Source organism: Eucyclogobius newberryi, unplaced genomic scaffold, assembly GCF_026437365.1.
Source record: "Eucyclogobius newberryi isolate DKJ021-1_F unplaced genomic scaffold, fEucNew1.0.hap1 SCAF_6, whole genome shotgun sequence".
NCBI classification, from domain to species: Eukaryota; Metazoa; Chordata; class Actinopteri; order Gobiiformes; family Gobiidae; genus Eucyclogobius; species Eucyclogobius newberryi.
Genome location: NW_027316278.1, coordinates 9,654,609 through 9,673,330, shown reverse-complemented (window position 1 = coordinate 9,673,330; position 18,722 = coordinate 9,654,609). Strand labels below are relative to the sequence as shown.

Below are 18,722 nucleotides of genomic sequence, written 5' to 3'. Positions count from 1 at the left end.
TTGATTCATTAATGTGCACTGTCCCTATTAAATAAAAAAAGGAAATAATACTTACTTACTTACATGCTGCTACTGTATTTAAAGGTTGTGTTCTCGGTCTAGGATTCTTTTATCCCATGGTTTAAAATCTAGCAACTGACTGGCGATTGTGACAAAAAATATTTAACTTTTGTTCCTTTGTGCTGATGGACGAGACGTTGAGCATTGTGCCAGTTTTTGTTTCATGTGCAGATATGAACCAGATCAACAAATCTGCAATCCGACACTCAAACAGTGACTTTAGCCATAGTTTTCCTGTGTTAAACTATAGGAATTGTAGAACGTCACGTGAACGCAACCTATTATCTTTATTATTATTATGCTTTACGGATGTCACAATTTCAAATGTTAGTGTAGCGATTTAACGATTATTTGCGGTTATTAACATCACGACCAAAACAACAATAAAATCCTAAGTTTCCCTTTTTTTTTTAACAAAGCACCGAATCAGTGAATGAGCAATATGACATAAACAGCAGAAAGGACTTAATTTGGCTCCTAAAATCATCACATTTCTTTTAATTTAACTAAAACAGACTCAATTTAGTTTAAAAATGGACTTTTCTATACATTTAATTTAAAAAAAAAACGTCATTTCTCTTTTAAAAATGTTAAGATTATACTTTTTTTGTCTTTACGGTTACATTGTGACCTAATCAATCACGATTAACCTAATAATCTTGACATCCTTATAACACTTATCATCATATTCGGTCGATGTTCCCTGTTTGACACATGACAAATTTGTCAAAGAAGTGACTTTTCTGAGAGGCTATTAAATATGCCACTAAACTACATGTATAAAATGGTCATCACATCAATTAATGCAAATAAATAAGAAAAAAAACATTAGATTCCTATGTAATATTCCACAGTAAACTCACACAGTCAATTAAATAATGCATCTGCTTTACTCTTTTTCGGTATTTACAATTGATCATTACAGCAATATTACTTTAGATTTGAGGCGTTTCACTTTTTTTTTCCTTTTACTTATATCAAGATATACAAAAATAAATCTGTGTCCGTATTTCACAGCTCTCGCCAGTCCATTTGTCAGTGGCTGTCTCTGTTAAGAAGAAGAAGAAGACGTGATTCGAGATTTGCGGTTCCTTTTCGCTCGGCGCGCCGTTGGGAACCGTATAAACTCAAAGTGTTTGTTGTGGTCCGTGTTGGGGAAGGGGGGCGGGCCCGTGTGCAGTCTCTTGATAAAATGCACCTCTCTTTGGTTCTGCCTGGTCCGGGACGCCTTGATGGGTCGCCCTTTCCTGGTGAAGGCCACGTACCAGCCCTCGTACTTGGCGTTTTGGAAAGCAGTGTAGTTGTTCTCCAGCACGATCTCGGTGAAGATGCAGTCCCTGCTCCGGCCTTTGGGCTGAGGGGAAAACACAGAGGAATTCTTCAGTTGACAGTTCATTTCATCGACACGTGTGACACTTGGGATGGGACGATACTGTTTTGTCACGGTTCAATACGTATTTCGATACATTAATCAAGATTTAGATTTTGTTTTGGCCTCAGAAGAACAAAAGGTTGCTCTACTTTTTTGTTAATTTGCAAAATAAAACTTGGTATTTGGTTTAGCTCTGAATACCGTACTCAAATTTTAAATTGAAGATTCAGTCATGTCTAATTGTCAATTGTATTCTTGGATTCTTTAAGTGAAAGGTCCACAGCCAAACCTCTGTCAGCGAGTTTTGATTTTGGTTTTAAGTTAATGAAATCAATAGTGAAAACAATTCTGATTTTGAAAGGACAAAATCCAATCAAATCGATATCGATCAACAACAACAACAACAACTATACAATAACTATACTAACAATTAAACAAACAATTTAATAAGAAGCATGGGGTCATGATATATTTGATGATATATATTACAAAATTCACGTGCAATTATACACATTTTGAACCTTAAAATGTGACTTCAGCCATTTATTTAAAATATTGTATATATTTGTAGTTTACTTCAGTCGTGGATTTTTTTTTGATTGTTTTGCCAGCTATGTCAACATATGTAATATCAGGCTATAAAAGAACATAATGATGAATATAACTTGATTGAATGTTTGAATTTGAACTATTTTCAAACATAATTGTTGTTCTTCTTTAGCTCCAACTTCTCATGCTATAGTCCAGTTTTTGTTGTATTTGTCAGCTCACTTTTGCCTTTTTTTGTCGTGCTACCAGTAGTTACACCTCTTGTGGGATTACTTGTTCCTGGTTGAGCCTTTGACAAGGAATGTTTTTAAAAGTATCAATTAAATCTAGAAATATTTGTAAATTGCGCCCCCCCCTTCCCTGAATTCCTTCTCCTCACTTTTAGCGTGCTGGTTTGTCTTTACTTTAGGAAGCGTGTGTCATTCTAACCCTGTTTTGATTTTCCCCTCTTATCTCTCGCCCGCTGCTTTGACACCTCTCAGCCCTGGACACGGACAGATTTACGAGGCTGCCGCACACGGGCATCCATCTTTCCATTTCCACAGAGGAAGCTGTCCATCTGACTTATGACCGAATACATGTGCGCTGCCAGAGCGTGATGTCTGCGAGGGGTTCCCACTTTCCCACAACTCCACCGAGGTGAGGCCAACACCTATCGCTACTTTCTACCATATTTCAATAGACGTAAGAAGAACTCGGGGTATAATGTGTTCCAATGCAGCGCTAAACTGTATGTGATATATCTTTAGGGTGTGTTTTTTTGCTTTATTTTATAGAACAACTGACAAACTTTTGAGAACTCACAACAGATTTTTTTTATTTTTTATTACTCATAGTCTCTATAAAAGCAGCTAAACAGAAGCACATTTTAAATAACACCTATGATAACATTTAACTGACAATTTACTGAGCCATTCCTCAGCATTGTCCAGTTGCATTTTCAATTCATTTTGTAAATAGTAAGCCTGGGCCACCCTATCTACATGTATTAAGCTTTCTATTTTGCGTACTGCTTTTACCAGACGTTAAGCTCAACCATGAAAACTCTTTGAATTGTGACTGTTAGTAACGCCGTACCTTTCCAACCAGCTTTCCTTTGCGGTTCATGCAGAGGTAGCGCCCGCTCTCTGCTCCCCGTATCCGCACGCGACTCCCAAACGTGTCTGTTTCTACGAAGAGTCGAGCTGCGAGAGAACAAAAAAACAATAGAAATTCAAGTAACCTTTTCCCCGTTTGGACCTGCAAAGCTCTGCTCGCGATTTCAACGTCGTTTGTCGTGAATTAACGTAAGGAGTTGGACTCTTTTCAACTCTTTTCTTAGATCACGTGTTTGGATTATAAAGCTGCATTGTCAACACAGGCCCAAGGAGAGGCTTCAGAAATGACCAAATGATTGAATAAATGTTAGCTGTGGACATTAGAGGGCTGAATATACATTGTTAAGTGACTTTATCCTGCAGTTAATTGGGGGCATTAGGCATTACAACAACGGTGCGTATTGGAGGAGCTCAAACAAAAGACTGGGACTAATCAGGTGTTAATACGCCAGACGACGGCCTCATAGGATACAGCAGGGAGTGAATTTACATACAGGGCTGAAAAGGTGCACAGGGGGAGGGCCGAAACTATGGACACGGCCCGGGGACATGTCTCCACAGCATGGGCCCAACTAGTTTTGTCAGGAACCGCTTAACTCCTTCAATTCACTCGTATAAGGTAGAAAACTGTCTTTTTTGAGTGAGTGAATGAGTGAGTGAGTGTGTGTGTGGAGAAAACACTATAATAAACCAATAGGGAGAGTACGTTTTATGAAGGATGACAACAAACAGGTACAAAGGGTTCAAGTGCAGCGAGTTGAAGCAATACCCTAAAATACCCACAAATTATTAAATAAAAAAAAATAGTCATCAGGCCAAGGTTTTCACTTCTCAAGAGGAATTTTCCATTATCTTTCTACTCCTTGATATATATTTAAAAAAAGACTACATGTTAAAAACTGTAATTGGCTGTACATTGACATTTAAGTTAAAATCGATATATTTAAGCCAGCATACATACAATATCCTATAATATATACCAGGATCACCACCTCAAATGGTTTTAATAGTGGGATAATAAGTTGTTTTTACATCAAGACTGCCATGATTTTCAATTTTATTCCTCAAAACTACCACAAAAGTGTTAATTTTATGCAAGGAAAATGTAAGTTGCTTCAATTTGTACATAAATCTAATCTTTTTTTTTTAATATACATCTAATTCTTGTGTCACATGACAAAATGGGACGTTCTCTATAATAAGCGGGCCTATGAGACCGGGGTCTAAATGCCAGTGCAGGACAACCAAAACATATAATAATTTGGCAATAAACAACACCTAAATAATCATAGACCTGCATTAATTATTCCCCGCAGCCTGTGTAGGTATAATGTATAATGGCATCAAATATTACAGCCATAACGCGTATATTCTGCGGTGCTTTTTAAAAATCGACCCAAGCTTGCAAGTGCACCAGACCGTGTACCAGACCGTGTACCAGACCGTGTGGCAGACCGTGTACCAGACCCGTGTACCAGACCGTGTACCAGACCCGTGTACCAGACCCGTGTGCCAGACCCGTGTGCCAGACCTTACCGTACATGTTGCCGTCCTCTGCGGTGGCGGTGACCCTCTTGCCGTGGATCTGCACGTGTTTGCCGCTGGTCCGGCTGTAGAGCTGGTAGACCCGGACCTGTCTGCGGCTCAGCTGGTCCGTCACTGCGCCTTGGCTCCTCACATACTGGTTAAAATTAGGAGACGGGTGATTCTCCCCCTTTTTATGCAAAGGGAGAAATAAAGTACATCATTGTGTCTTTTCTAATCTGTAATAACACGTTTGCGCGCGCGTTGATTGACGCGTAAAACTGCCGCTACTCTGCGTACAAAAAAAAGTGAGATTTGGGGAAATGCGCTTACCTGTGCGTGGCACCAGAGCACGAAGAAATGAAACGATCTGGATTAAATAAATAAAAAGACAAATAATACATTGAGTAAACTGACACAATAAAGCATAATTATAAACGCTGATGATTCTGTCACGCGGCCTTACATGTAAATACAGCGCTGGTTTATTCCATACATTCTCCTGTCAGTTCACCCGCTCATCCGTGTCCCCTTGAGGCAGATAAATCCCAGAAGGATGCCGTGAAATAATCCGCGCGCGCACTGCACTCTTGAGATGTCCATCCAACGTCACCCCGAGTCTCTCATGCGCGTGTAACGTGCGTGACCCCGGGACCGGTCCTGGCGCGGAGGGCTTCACCAACGTCGTGACGCGGCGCAACGCTCTTGGAACAACCGTGCGTAAAATCCAAGTCCGTCCATTATAACCGTCTGGCCTGTGTCCAAATCATCCTCACGCACAAAGCAACACACACACACAAACAAAAGAAACGTGGAGTGTCCCTTTGGAGGTCTGCTCGGGTTAATTCCAGGTTTTTTTTGTCAAGCCCCTCTTGTGTGACACTGTCGCTCTGGCTGCTCCACAGTTAAGAGGCTATAGTCCCTCCCTGAAATGTCTCTATTGTGGGTGGGCACAGTCAAGCCACGGACCCCCCCCCCCCCCCACCCCTAATGATGATTTAATACTAAGACAAGCACATGTGAAGAGTTCAAATAGCTATGGCCGCCAACGCATAACCCGTATGCAAGTCGTGCCGCTCCCAGTTTGTGCCGAGACTGCACTGTTTTAAAGTCGGTCTTCTTATGGCACGTCGAGGGTGTGGCATTGAGGTGTTAAAGAAACCATTCCCACCCCTTGAATCCCCCCACCACACCCCCCCCTTGCCTCATCCTTTTTGAACTCCCCTGCTTTTATCTTGCGTTAACTGGTCACACCGCCAAACAAATCATCTAGACAAAAGGCAGGTTCTGACATCTCCGCATCTCCCGGAATCCGCATCCCTCAGAGACCCGAGAGGGGGACGCGCCGTTAAAGGGGACACTTCTTTTTTTTCCTTCTTCTTCTTCCCCCTTTGTGAGAGCGCCGCGTCACTGAAAAGTTTCTATATTTTTGTAGCTGCTGTAAAGCGTCTCGGCTCCTCCGCGCTCTCTGCCCTTCTCACGTTCCTTTGACCCTGCTGTCACCTATGGGTCCGGGGCAATAAAGTGGTCAGATGCAGCAGTTAGGGCGTCCGTGACACCTTTGATTTGTTGGTAACTGGTTGTTGTCGGTGGTGGTGGTGGTGGTGGTGGAGCAGTAGCAGTCATCTTTTCACTGTCAGTCCATCTCGTCCATCAGTTTTAGCCCAGCTATCAATATTGTTGCAGTCGGGAGCCCAAACAGAGGGTGATGCGGAGCGGTCAGGGCATGACGCGTGGTCCATCAGGGCTGTTTGTTTGAATTAGGAGGGGTCTTTGAAGAGGGAGTTTTGATATTTGAGTCATCAGGTGTAACCAAACGACAAGGCTTTTAACCAAAACTAACATGTCATTATGGAGGACACGTTTTCCCTTGATGGGGCTTAAGTGAGATGCCGAGGCTCGCCACAATGAGACTGCAGGGCTTTTTTAAACTCGAATAAAAGGTGTTATTGAAAATGAACGGCTTGCGATTTAGTCCCTCACGCGACCCGAGTGCCTGGTTTGAGAGATACCCCACACTGATATGGTATTTGAACATTTTGCGCCATCACATTGAGCCAGAAATTGATTTTTTGACTGATTTCTTTCTTACTAAATGTAGGGTAATCGCTAAAGTAATCATGGTAATTGTAGTAATAGTTGTAGTTGGCATCCGTTAGTAGTTGTCGGTGTCAGGGGAATACTTGGAAAATGCATTTATTTACAGAATACTGAATAGCTGCATTAAAATATATTTTGTAATGTACTCTGTTACTTTGTCTAATCCGAGTTCTGTATTCTGAATACTAAGAATACTGTCACGTTGAGTTGCATTATTTTATAGGACATTTTGTTTCAATTACAGATGGAAAAAACTCTGAATATAAGAGCTACTTTTTCTATTATTTCATTAATTCAGTGCAGTTTGTAGTCTAAATTCTATGACCAAATACTGCAATGTTTCCTCTGATTTGACAAAAGCAACTGTGTTCTGAAAACCATTAAAAAAATAGAGTTATTGTTCCAGAATACTGTTATATCGTCTCACAATCATATCGTGGGCTATCACAATATATCGGATTATACTCTTCTTCGTATACATTCACTGTTTTGTTGCAGCAATAGCTAAAAAACACACATAAAGAGCTACATAGACCATGATCCTTTGCTACATTTCAGAGCCGACAACATGAATAAATAACAGTTTTTGCACATCGTTACATACTCAAAAGTGGCTCAAAATTCTGAACATGTTTCGCGTATTCAGTTACTTCTCACTGGTAGTTGTAGTAGTAGGATATCTGAAAAATAATATCAAAGTTGGAAAAAGTATAAGATTAGGATTTGTAATAGCAAGAATATGTTGTCAGTTCTTCATTGTCCAACCAGCTATATAATTGTATGTTTTAGAGGTGTTCATAATTACATGTATAGTCATATGTCATTGTGGTGTACAAGAGTAAACGTATACATTGCCATCTGACAGTTAAACTATTTAAAAAAGTAAAATCACAACTAACATCAAGCATTTGTTGGCTAACCGAAATGCCCGGGCCTGGTTTTGTGTCTTTTCTTTATGTTTCGTGACTAAAACTGCCGATATACATTAAAAGTAACGCACAATGACATCAAGCTTGACATCAATCACTGTAATTGTTGGTTAAGGCTATATTTGATCAGTTAATACCAAAGTGAGTGCTTCCTATAATGCCAGTATTGATAGTCAAGTGGAAAAGCCTTTTGTAAACAGATTACTCTTCAAGGTGCCTTCACATTGTGCTTAATCTATTCATGAGTTTTCTTGATGTTTGGCGACCGTCAGATGGTTAATTGCTCCATTATGCAAAGTCTAAATGATGCTTGGCTCAAGAGGCAAAGCCGGAGCACAAAATGACAATATTAAACCATTCATTCCAGTTCATTTATAGATGCTCCCTGGCTTTGTAGTGCCCCGGGTTTGCATGCGCTACCTAAGCAAACGCTGTAAACAAATTGTGTGACAGCGTCTCCACGTAACGACGCGGGGCAGACCCCTCTCCGGCACTCTCTGAACACGTCCTACTGTAAACACTGTACCTCTGAGGGGTCAGCGGGGGTCGGCCAGGCCTCTGCCGGGGTCAGCCTGTGGACGTATGAAGATGGATCAATGCACAGTGAGCAGTTCATCAAGAGCAGGTGGAAGAAAGTCACGCCTGTTGATAATGCGCAGATTTTATGGGCCGATTTGATAGTGATTTAATAGTGAAAAGCAGAAAAAACGTTGGTAATGTATATGCTATAAGATTGGTGGAAATTATTATTATTATCTACATATACCGTATTTTCCGGACTATAAGTCACACCTTTTTTCATAGTTTTGGCCGGGGTGCGACTTATACTCTAGGGCGACTTATATGTGATATTATTCGTTATTTTCACACTGACAACCGCAAGAGGGCGCTCTAGGCTCTAAGCGACGCAGAAGAAGAATCTGCACTTCCTCTACCTCTGGAGTTTGTGGAGTTGTTTAGAAGTGACACAGAGGAAGAAGAATTCAATGGATTTAGTGATTTGGGGTAAAACTGATGCTTTGGTAAACTTGTTAGCATGTTCTTTATGCTATAGTTATCTGAATAACTGTTCATATGTTACGTTAACATACCAGACACTTACCACAGTTCTGTCTGTGCGTCATGTAGCTGAAGGTGTTAGCGTTAGCATACGTCATGTAGCTGAAGGTGTTAGCGTTAGCATACGTCATGTAGCTGAAGGTGTTAGCATTAGCATACGTACACCTATTCACCATGTTCTGTCGTCTCTCTATTTTAAACTACATTTCAAGATTAAATGTCTGTTCTTGGTCTTGGAATTTATTAAGTAAATTTCCCCAAAAAATTTCTACTCCAGTGTAATTTATAGTCCGGAAAATACGGTAATCTAGTGCGAATAATCTCTGTTTTTTGTCTCGCTTCAAATGAAGTAAACTAAACCAAACAGAATAAAGAGACTATTTGAATTGTTTTTTATCTTGGACAAATTTGTTAGGCTTCGGACCAAATGGAACAGTTACGCGGGACTACATGTTTTTTAAGTTCTGTGTTCCTATTGTGTCGTTGTTCTGTATATTACAAAAAAAAGAAAAATAATTGGTCTCATCATGAGGCAAAATATTAAACGGTTTCGACACACAAAAGTAATTTCATATAATGCAATATAATTTAAGTTGTTTTTTTTACACAAAACAGGCATTGTAGTAATTCTTTCTCTACTTTATTGTAATGTATATAATGTAATATAAATGGGTGAAAGTATTGTGGCATCAACCATGACTATTGTAGAACTGCATTAGTCACTTGAGCAGATGGTGATAAAAGCGTGCGTACAATAAAACTCAACATAGGATGAACGGAAGAAGCGACTTGGATGAGTGTCGAAACATCTTCACTCTTAAAACTTTTGTCCAGTTGATAGAATAGAATTTTCTTTTACGGTGTAACTTACCTGCATGATTTTCTTTTTAATCACAATGCAGACAGTGATATGGAAGTGCAATATTAAAGTGCCTATGACAGGTCGGACGACTCATTGAACTAAAATGCAGTTAAGATAAATATATTTAGAATTTTGCTAAAAAATATAAAAATGTTAGGTTTATAATTTCACTTCCTGTTTGTAATTGACATCACACTAGGAAATTACCCAGCAAACACTGGGCAAAAAACTAGTCTAAAGTCACAATTTTTTGAATTTCCATCCATCCATCTTCTTCCCATTATCCGGGGCCGGGTCGCGGGGGCAGCAGTCTGAGCAGGGACTCACAGACTTCTCTCTCCCCAGACCCTTCCTCCAACTCCTCCGGGGGGGATCCCAAGGCGTTCCCAGGCCAGCCGAGAGAAATAGTTCCTCCAGCGTGTCCTGGGTCTTTCACAGGGCCTCTTCCCGGTGGGACATGCCCGAAACACCTTTCCAGGGAGGCGCCCAGGAGGCATCCGGAACAAATGCCCGAGCCACCTCACTCTGAGCTCCTCATCCTATCTCTAAGGCAGCGCCCAGCCACCCGGCAGAGGAAACTCATTTCCACCGCTTGTATTCGCGATCTTGTCCTTTTGGTCATTCCCCAAAGCTCGTGACCATAGGTGAGGGTAGGAACGTAGACCGACTGGTAAATCGAGAGCTTTGGCTTTCGACTCAGCTCCTTCTTCACCACTACAGCCGCTGCACCGATCCGCCTATTAATCTCACGCTCCATCCTTCCCTCACTCGTGGACAAGACCCCGAGATACTTGAACTCCTTCACTTGGGGCATGGACTCCCCAGCCACCTGGAGAGGGCAAGACACCTTTTTCAAGTTGAGAACCATGGCCTCGGATTTGGAGGTGCTGATTCTCATCCCAGCCGCTTCACTCTCGGCTGCAAACCGTCCCAGTGCATGTTGCAGGTCCGGGTTTGATGGAGCCATCAGGACAACATCGTCTGCAAACAGCAGAGATGAGATCCTCTGGTCCCCAAACCGGACACCCTCCGACCCCTGACTGCGCCTAGAAAGTCTGTCCATAAAAACAGTGAACAGAACTAGTGACAAAGGGCAGCCCTGGCGGAGTCCCACATGCATGAGTTATATATGAGAGCAAACTTGTTTTTATTAATGTTTAGAGAGTCAAAAAGGTTGTTTCTTTGTGTAAATTATGCATTAACTTTGATTGGAATGAGTGTCCTTAGTGTGATGTCACTTCCTGTCATTTTCTATAGATTTTTCAATGTTTTCTCCACAAATACCTACTTCATTGGTGTAACACTATAACTTGTATGTACAACAGGTATAAATACTCCAAGTAAAGTCAAACGTCATTAGAAAACCATAAAAAGCTCATTAAGGTTCATGAAATAATACGTATCGGGGGGAAAAACAACACGTGTGGCAACTAACAGAGATGTGCCCACGAAGCATAATTTTACGGCATCATCACAGTTTTACAACCATGTCGCTGAACTTTTGACCCTCCAGAACAGGCTTTGTAGTTTATGTCTCTTTCAAAGCTGCTCATGCCATGTCCAAAATCTTCTGCTTAAAACTACTCCAAATACTAAATATTGTAAATTAAACGCACGCCTTTTATACATTTGTTGCGAGTTGGGGTGGGTTATATCGACAAAAAATACATTTCTCAATATTTTTTTAGACATCTCACTGGGATAATCTGAATATATTTCTTGCAATCCATTAGAAATGTACTAAAACATGCATGTGAAGGTCTTGGTTGAGGTTCAAGAATCACACAGCTGGGATAAATACTCAAACTAACCACAACATGCAGCATTTACGGGGGAATTTGGCACATTTTGATCAGCTCGTTTTGCAGCTCTTCGACAATTTCATGACCATTTTGAGATTATTTTGTGAACAATATATCGCCTACTTCTAAATGTAAGGTTTTCAAACACTGGTGGATCCCAGATTGAAAGCCCCATCTGAACTATATTTGGTTTCGGAGGCATGTTGGGGAGTTGGTGACATTCCTGCAGAGTTCGGGACAGTGAAGTGCATCAGGGCTACAGTAGCACAGGGACAAGTGAAAGGTGGTCCCAAACAGCTTCGACCACATCGTAAAAACCTCTGCCATAAAGAGCAACTGGCCACTCCGCGCTGACCCTGCAAAAATAGAGTTCAGAAAGTGGGTGGTCCCCAAATGAACGATCAAACCAGACACAAAATTATACAGAAATGTACTTAAAATGTATTTGGAAGGTTTCAATGTTCTTTCCAAATTTATGATATCCTCAGCAGTCTTTTATTGTCATTGTTTGCAGTAAAGGAAAAGGCTGGATTTTGGTAAATGTTACTCTTTTGCTCTTTTTGTTACAAAAAGGTGGAACATAAAATAACAGAAAAATCCTGTGCACTTTTCACTTTTTCTGTAGTTTTGGTAAGTAATAAATGTGAACATGTGATTGGGCTGAAAACTAATAGCATGATCGATTCAAATCCAAAAATCAATTTCCATTTTGCAAATTGCAAATTCTGCAAATATTTTATGAAATATAAGATAAGATAAGATAAGATAATCCTTTATTGTCCCACATGGCTATCCTCTACAAACAACTGTCATTGCCCCTCCTGTGTATTACCCCGTTAACCCTGTTGTTTAGACCTCTACAAACTGATATTTTTTATCAGTTTAGTAGTACATTCTACTTTCTTTTTTTAACATTTATTTTTTGTCAAATAATATGTTACCAGGAAATATTTTGTACTATTAACACTTGCAAAAATGTCCAACTATGAAACATGAGGTTGACCCCAGGTATCGCCCTGCCATTTGCAAGCCCACCATTTGAGCTTGCCAAATTTGACACAGCTGACGTGGGCAATAAATTTGAACTGGTTACCCCACCCCCTTAATCCATAATGAGGGTAAAAGCAAAGCCTTTGGACACACACGAGCTCATAGCAGCAGGTCCAGTGACAATCAAAGGATGGAGCGCAAATCTGGACCAGTAAATACAATAAACTATAGGAAGTAAGTGATAATGAAATCATTACAAAACTTGCAATGGTATAAGTACTAATACTTTAAAAATGTATTACTCAGAATATTGTGAAAGTACACTACGGTATATACCGTATGCGACTTATACTTGAGTGGAATGAGTAGAGCTATATGTTTTGGGGATTATCCATGTAACGATAATCAGACAGCTTTGCAATCAATCAGAAATATAACATTTACAGAAAAATGGCAATAAATGTCTTTAAGAATGCAGAAATATTAGTTCAAGCTTTTTGCTTCAAGACAGTGTACTAACTGTGCATCCTCTACGTACATGCCCGTCTTAAAACTTGTAGGTGATAGGTTCAGATTTACTGGACTGGAGTTAAAGACGATTTGTGCAAACTATTGAATGTTAAGTTTCAGCTCAGCCCAGCTGTAGCCATATTGGCCAAAAAGGTTGAAGGAGGAGACTCCAAAACTTTACAAATCCTTATCAGTATAATGCACAAAAGTGTGCAAACCAAACTGTTTCAGCTCGATAAATGAATAAAATGAATGAATACCTGGAGCTTGTATCCATGGAACAAGCTGCACTTGCTCTTGGAGACTTGGGTAAGAAGCAACCAAATATATTTGACATAGTATTGTCGTCTCGGAAATGAGTCATGAGTCATAAAGCAAATGTAAAAGCTAAAGGTCAAAGTCATATTCTACTTTAAGGTTACGACCACGATTTAATGTGTAGTGTTCAAATGCAGAGGAATGACACAAACAACACTGAAAACCACTTAGGAAAGGACCATGTCTGGAACTGAACAGTTCTATAGGTCTAAACTCTGGCTAAAAGAGGTCCAGAGTGGAAATGGGCAGTTGCTTTACTAGTTTTGAACAAGGACAAACACACAAAAAAGGACTGAAATGTGGACTAAATTGACAAGTGTTTTAGCTGCGGATGAGCGCCACTAAGGGTGCATATGCCACAGTTTGAGAACCATTGACATAGTGTGTTTTTACTGACATACAATGTATGTCGTCTGACTTAAAGCCTCGCATGTTTTTCTGGTTGTGACTTGGTTTGATGAGATGGAACCTGTAGTGAATGTCATGGTTTTTCACTTGTGGTTGTCTCATTTTAGTGAGGAAATTTTGACAAATGAAACTTTGAAAGTACAGGAAGTGGTGTGCCATGGGCCATTGAGGATGCAGAGGCAATTTGCACACAACCTTCGCAGTTTTCTGACAGTTTGGGTGATCATTTGGCTAGATAGGGCTGTTGTCAGCTAATATTTGCTGTTGAAATTATGACTGTTGCGCAGCTTGTCTGGATTTATTTGGCCCTGTTTGTACTGTGGTTGTTGGGATGCAGCTGTGGCGTTGTCATGTCCGACAGTGAGGTACCATCATAAACTTTGCAGGGCTTGTCGTGCTGGGGACAACTGGGCAAAATGTCTCGCGAAATATTAAATGCGATCATGTTCACTGCGTTTTGGTGAAATGTGTAGTCTAATCTGTCATATGAACTTTAAGGATTAATAAGTGACTGATTAATGAGTGACTTATATGTGATATTATTTGTTATTTTCACACTTGCAACTGAATTTCATACTCCAGTGCGACTTATATATGTTTTTTTTCTTCTCTATTACGCATTTTTTGGCTGGTGTGGCTTATACTCCAATACGATAACTCAATATAGGGACTAACACCCCCATCCCACGTACAAGTTTGTGTGTAACTGTTATTATTTGTTGGTATATTTGCATTCGTGCCCCTGTATATGTTTGTCGAATGTCGATTTTAAAAAACTAAACAAAAACTTTACAATCTGTAGTGTACAATTTAGACCATTCGTGCATTTTTGTATAATATATGTCTAATTATTTAATGTAAAGGGCAATACCGTATCTCCCTTGAGACAAGCCAATATGGATTCAGTTGACGTTTTCATTGGGCCAGTTCCAAGCTCAAATAAATCAAGTTAGTTGTGTCAGGAACTTATCTTGTGCATCATGAATTCTCATAATAATTTTTGAGCTTGCTACCATTTCTTTTTGTAACTTCAGAAAAGATGTCTGTGCTTTTCTCTCAAGCTAAAGTCTCTTTCGTCACATCGCTCAGCTCATTGTGCGATTTTGCCATCAAACTTGCTGCGGACAGTGTTTATCCTATTGTCTTACGAAGAAGCGGGCCCCAATCCCCCCCTTTAACTGTTTGTTATGATTAGCCGTGTGTGAGCTCAGCGACATGAATGGCCGCGAATAGTCCACAGACAGCAGTGTCCGTGTGCCCAGACTGTGTAAATCCCCCGGAGTCCCCCTTCGCCGGGACGTCCGACAGGTGAAACCCAAGCTGCTGATCCGCGATTAACACTGGCCCGCTGCAGACAGGCGCTGACTGCTCCATCTGTGGGCCAAGGAACAGGGACCGTGCCAGGCTTCCAAACTAATAAAGTGACTCATCCAAGTGCCCTTCTCAGAGCAGAGGAGGAGGAGAGGGGGAAGAGAGAGACGAGACGAGAGAGAGATTAGACGGAGAGGAACAGCGAGACACAAGAGCGAGATGAGGAGAGTAAAAAGGTCGGTAGAGAAAGGAGGTGGAGAGAATTAAGAAGGAAACAAACGCAGAGCAAAAGTATAGAAAATGGATAGAGAAGAGAGAGAAACAGAGACATTATGTGTGAGGGAGAGGAGAGAGAAAGACAAAGAGGGAAAGGAGAGCAGGAGAGAAGAGACTTGGAGAAGCAGAGAGTAAAATATGTGAAAGAGAAAGAGGGAAAAGAAAGAGAAACCGATAGAGAGAGATTAGAATATGTGATCGAGAAAGTGGGATAAGAACAGAGACAACGAAGAAACAAAGACAGGTAAAGGACAGATCGAAACGGGGAAGAAGAGAGAAACAGACATGAAAAAGAGAGCGCGGGAGAAAGGAGAGCAGGAGAAAAGAGACTAAGAGAAACAAAGAGCGAGAGAGCGTAAAATTGGTGATTGGGAAAGAGGGATAAGAACAGAGAAAAGAAAGAAAGGTAAAGGACAGATTGAAATGGGGAAGAAGAGAGATACAGACATGAAAAAGAGAGAGAGAAAGGAGAGCAGGAGAGAAGAGACTAAGAGAAACCGAGAGAGAGAGGGAGAGAGAGTAAAATAGGTGATAGAGAAAGTGGTATAAGAACAGAGAAAAGAAAGAAACAAAGAGAGAAGATAAGGGTCAGATCGAAACGGGGAAGAAGAGAGAAACAGACACGAAAAAGAGAGCAATAGGCTGTCGGGAGTGAAGAGAGACGGAAGGGAAAGGGAGCGAAGACAGAGAAAGAGAGAGGGACGCTAATCAAAATAGCCTCACGCTGCCCGGCTCGGCTCAGGCAGACAAGGCCGCGCAGCATCTGTGTTATTTTTAAGGAGCAAAATGTCACCGGGCAGTGAACATGCTCAAGGCGCATATCTATCAGGGCGAGCCGCAAGGTCAGGCCAGATCACTTTTTCAGACAAAGACCTTTGTAAATGGTGGCACGGCGGCTTTGAAGTGCGAACACGAGAAGACCAGGAGCACATTCACCGAGCGCCGCCGCTTTAAAGAACTATAATGGTGACCGGTATTAAGTGATAGTATGTAAAGAATTGGTAATGGTTATTTAAACTCCCACAATAAGTCAATGTTTAGTTCGGAGTAAGAGATTTGGTCTTGGTCAAGTTCTAGTGGCGCAAAAGCTACATATTTTGTCCTTTTAGCAGTTTAAGAACCACTGTAATACTTCACGCTCACAAATACAAATTAAAACGTTATTGCCCGTGTCTGTGGTTCACAAGATTTCCATGCGGTTTCATCAACTAAAGCTAGGTTGCCAAAGAGATTCCGTGGTTCTATGGGCCCTCATCTCGTCATTATACCATCCAAAACGTTCATGAGTTAAGAGGAACATCGGTTACTCCTTAATTGTCCATAAGAATGAATGTGAGTGAGGAAGTATGAAAGCTACGTGAGAACAAGACGCTGCGAAACAGATCTAAAAACCACGTTTCGACTGGTTCACTTTGGAGCCGATTGAGACGGTCTGAAAATGTCTCCGCTGCAGTAAGTGAACCACGATTGGACAAGAGAGAACGCAGACTCAGGTGAACACGAACACAGATTCAGGTGATCATAACTTTATTTGTTGGGCTGACACGTTTAGCAAAACAGCGCTTGGGCACGTTAGCATCTGTTGTTTGTTCGACGCACGGCAACCGCGTCTTAATCAAAAACGTTATAGTTCCCCGTGCATAATGGATCTACAACTGTCCGAAACAAGTCATTACATAAAAAGAGGTGAAAATGCGCTCTAGAGGTGCAGAGATGTTAAATAAATGAGGAAGAAGCTGATGGAGGTTGTTTCTTGTTTACTCTTGTTAGCTTTTGCCACGTCTTTTAGCGACTACATACTTGAAATGACTGAACTGTCTTTTTGTGTACTGCTGATTATGAAGGAAAAGTAGTATTCGGATACAGCTGAGATTTAAATAAAGCATTAGTTAAGTTTCAAGAAGCTCTAACGTGAACCGGTCTGGGGGAAAGTTGAAACGTGGGATGAACTCCTTTCAGCCACCCAGAACTGGCACACCGCTGTTTTTTTGGGTGTCACATATCAGTTGGGTTTAAGGGCAAAGGAACCTAATGCAAACAAGTCCGACAATTCATTTATATTCATTTGGGGCTTGCTCTCTCATGCTTTTTAGCTGTTTTCAATTCATCAAAGTAATGGCTTTTGGGGCCATCAGGCTGTAGTTAAGTCAATACAAAATACACCAGGGCCAGGAACAAATAGTGAAATTGTCGACATGAAATCGGTGAACGTATGGGTCTGATAAAGTATTGTTATCGTATTGTATTGTAGAACTGTACATGAAATGCCACATTGTAGTCGTGTGAAGACAACAAAGCATCCAAACAATTTGACCCCTGAACGCTGGCATTGGGAAAGTGGCCATTTATTAGGAATTAGTTCTGGCTGAAGAAGCACGTGACCCCGCGCTCCCAGAGGACACATCGGCCCATTCAATTTGACTGGTTTGGGATTTCAGCCACTCATTGATAGCCATTTCCGAGATTTATTCTGTCATCGGTCCCCAGCGCGTCGGACATATGTGCGGAGAAGTCATGGGCCCCGCAGTCAAAACACGCCCGAGACCTCCGAGGAATTCGCCCGAAATCAAAAGAATACCACAGACGGACTGAAGTGCTATGAAGTGGCTGGTGACTCACTGCAAGGAGGTCCCCTGGTCTGACTGCACTGGACATGAGGGGTCTTTCTGTGTGGAGTTTGCATGTTCTCCCTGTGTTTGACTGGGTTTCATGGAGGTACTTTAGTTCCCACAAATACATGAACACACACAGTACTGTACTTAAGTAACATGTGTAGGTATCTGTACTTTAACCAGGTGATTTTTACAGTTTTTACTTTTTCTTCATTACATTTGAGAGCAGGTATCAGTACTTTCTATGCTAATACATTTTTTAACTAGACCTTTCTAAGGTTTTGCGCTGCTGAAAGTTTTTTGTTAGCATGTTTCTGGAGACAACTTGCCACACTGTTTTGTTCCCTTTGAGCAAACAATGTAGAGAAAAACAACCTAGAAAATTCTGATCACCAAAAATCCCCAGTATTCCTTATCAAGGTTACAATTTGACGCTTTAACAGTTCTCCAAATTTGTCTGAATTACTTTAATACTTTTCATGTGATAATTTTTGCTCCCATGGCTGTACTTTTAACAAACAAAATGAAGTACTCCTTCCTCTAAGGTCCTGGACATCTGCTCCAACATCTTGAGAAGGGCTTCTGAGCAATGCACTGCAGTCCAACAGCTTTCTACTGCTCACCCCTAATTTCAAATGCACAGCAGAAGAACGTATGTTAGCAGTAAAGCTTTGTTTTTGTTTACTCATTTGTCTGCTCCCTTTTTTGTCTGTCTTGTTTGAAGTCACTACACAAATACTGACACAGCACTACTGTTGCTGCTCAGGCTGTGCAATGATACAGTTTGTAATCAAGAATCTGTCATTTCTACCAGTCAATGATCAGCTGAGGGCTTTTATTAAATCCACAGTTCCACCGCCAATCCTCGTTCTGTAAAAGCATGTGGTCTGAAGCAGAAGAGAATTGACAATGAGTAAAAGTCTGCATTGTTTATTTTCAAATT

General features: G+C 41.0%; 1 protein-coding gene across 2 annotated transcripts; it reads right to left on the bottom strand.

The window, feature by feature from the left end:
* Window positions 1-949: 949 nt before the first annotated feature.
* fgf17 (fibroblast growth factor 17) lies at window positions 950-5,211 on the bottom strand. Of its 2 annotated transcripts, none has more exons than XM_072433000.1 (5): window positions 5,069-5,211; window positions 4,936-4,972; window positions 4,615-4,792; window positions 3,059-3,165; window positions 950-1,414 (listed from the first exon to the last, which is right to left on the bottom strand). In XM_072433000.1, exons 1-5 carry the CDS (start codon window positions 5,098-5,100, stop codon window positions 1,112-1,114), a joined length of 657 nt encoding a protein of 218 aa, XP_072289101.1. In that variant the 5' UTR covers window positions 5,101-5,211; the 3' UTR covers window positions 950-1,111. The 2 variants fall into 2 exon arrangements, with proteins under 2 accessions (XP_072289101.1, XP_072289102.1); XM_072433001.1 differs by having other exon boundaries at window positions 4,615-4,759.
* Between the last annotated feature and the right edge of the window lie 13,511 nt (window positions 5,212-18,722).

Excerpts from the sequence above, each read along its gene's own strand:
- fgf17 (XM_072433000.1), bottom strand. The coding sequence starts at position 5,100 with ATGTATGGAATAAACCAGCGCTGTATTTACAT. Across the intron at positions 4,973-5,068 it reads AACCAGCGCTGTATTTACAT|ATCGTTTCATTTCTTCGTGC; the intron begins GTAAGGCCGCGT and ends TATTTAATCCAG. Across the intron at positions 1,415-3,058 it reads AAGGAAAGCTGGTTGGAAAG|CCCAAAGGCCGGAGCAGGGA; the intron begins GTACGGCGTTAC and ends TTTTCCCCTCAG.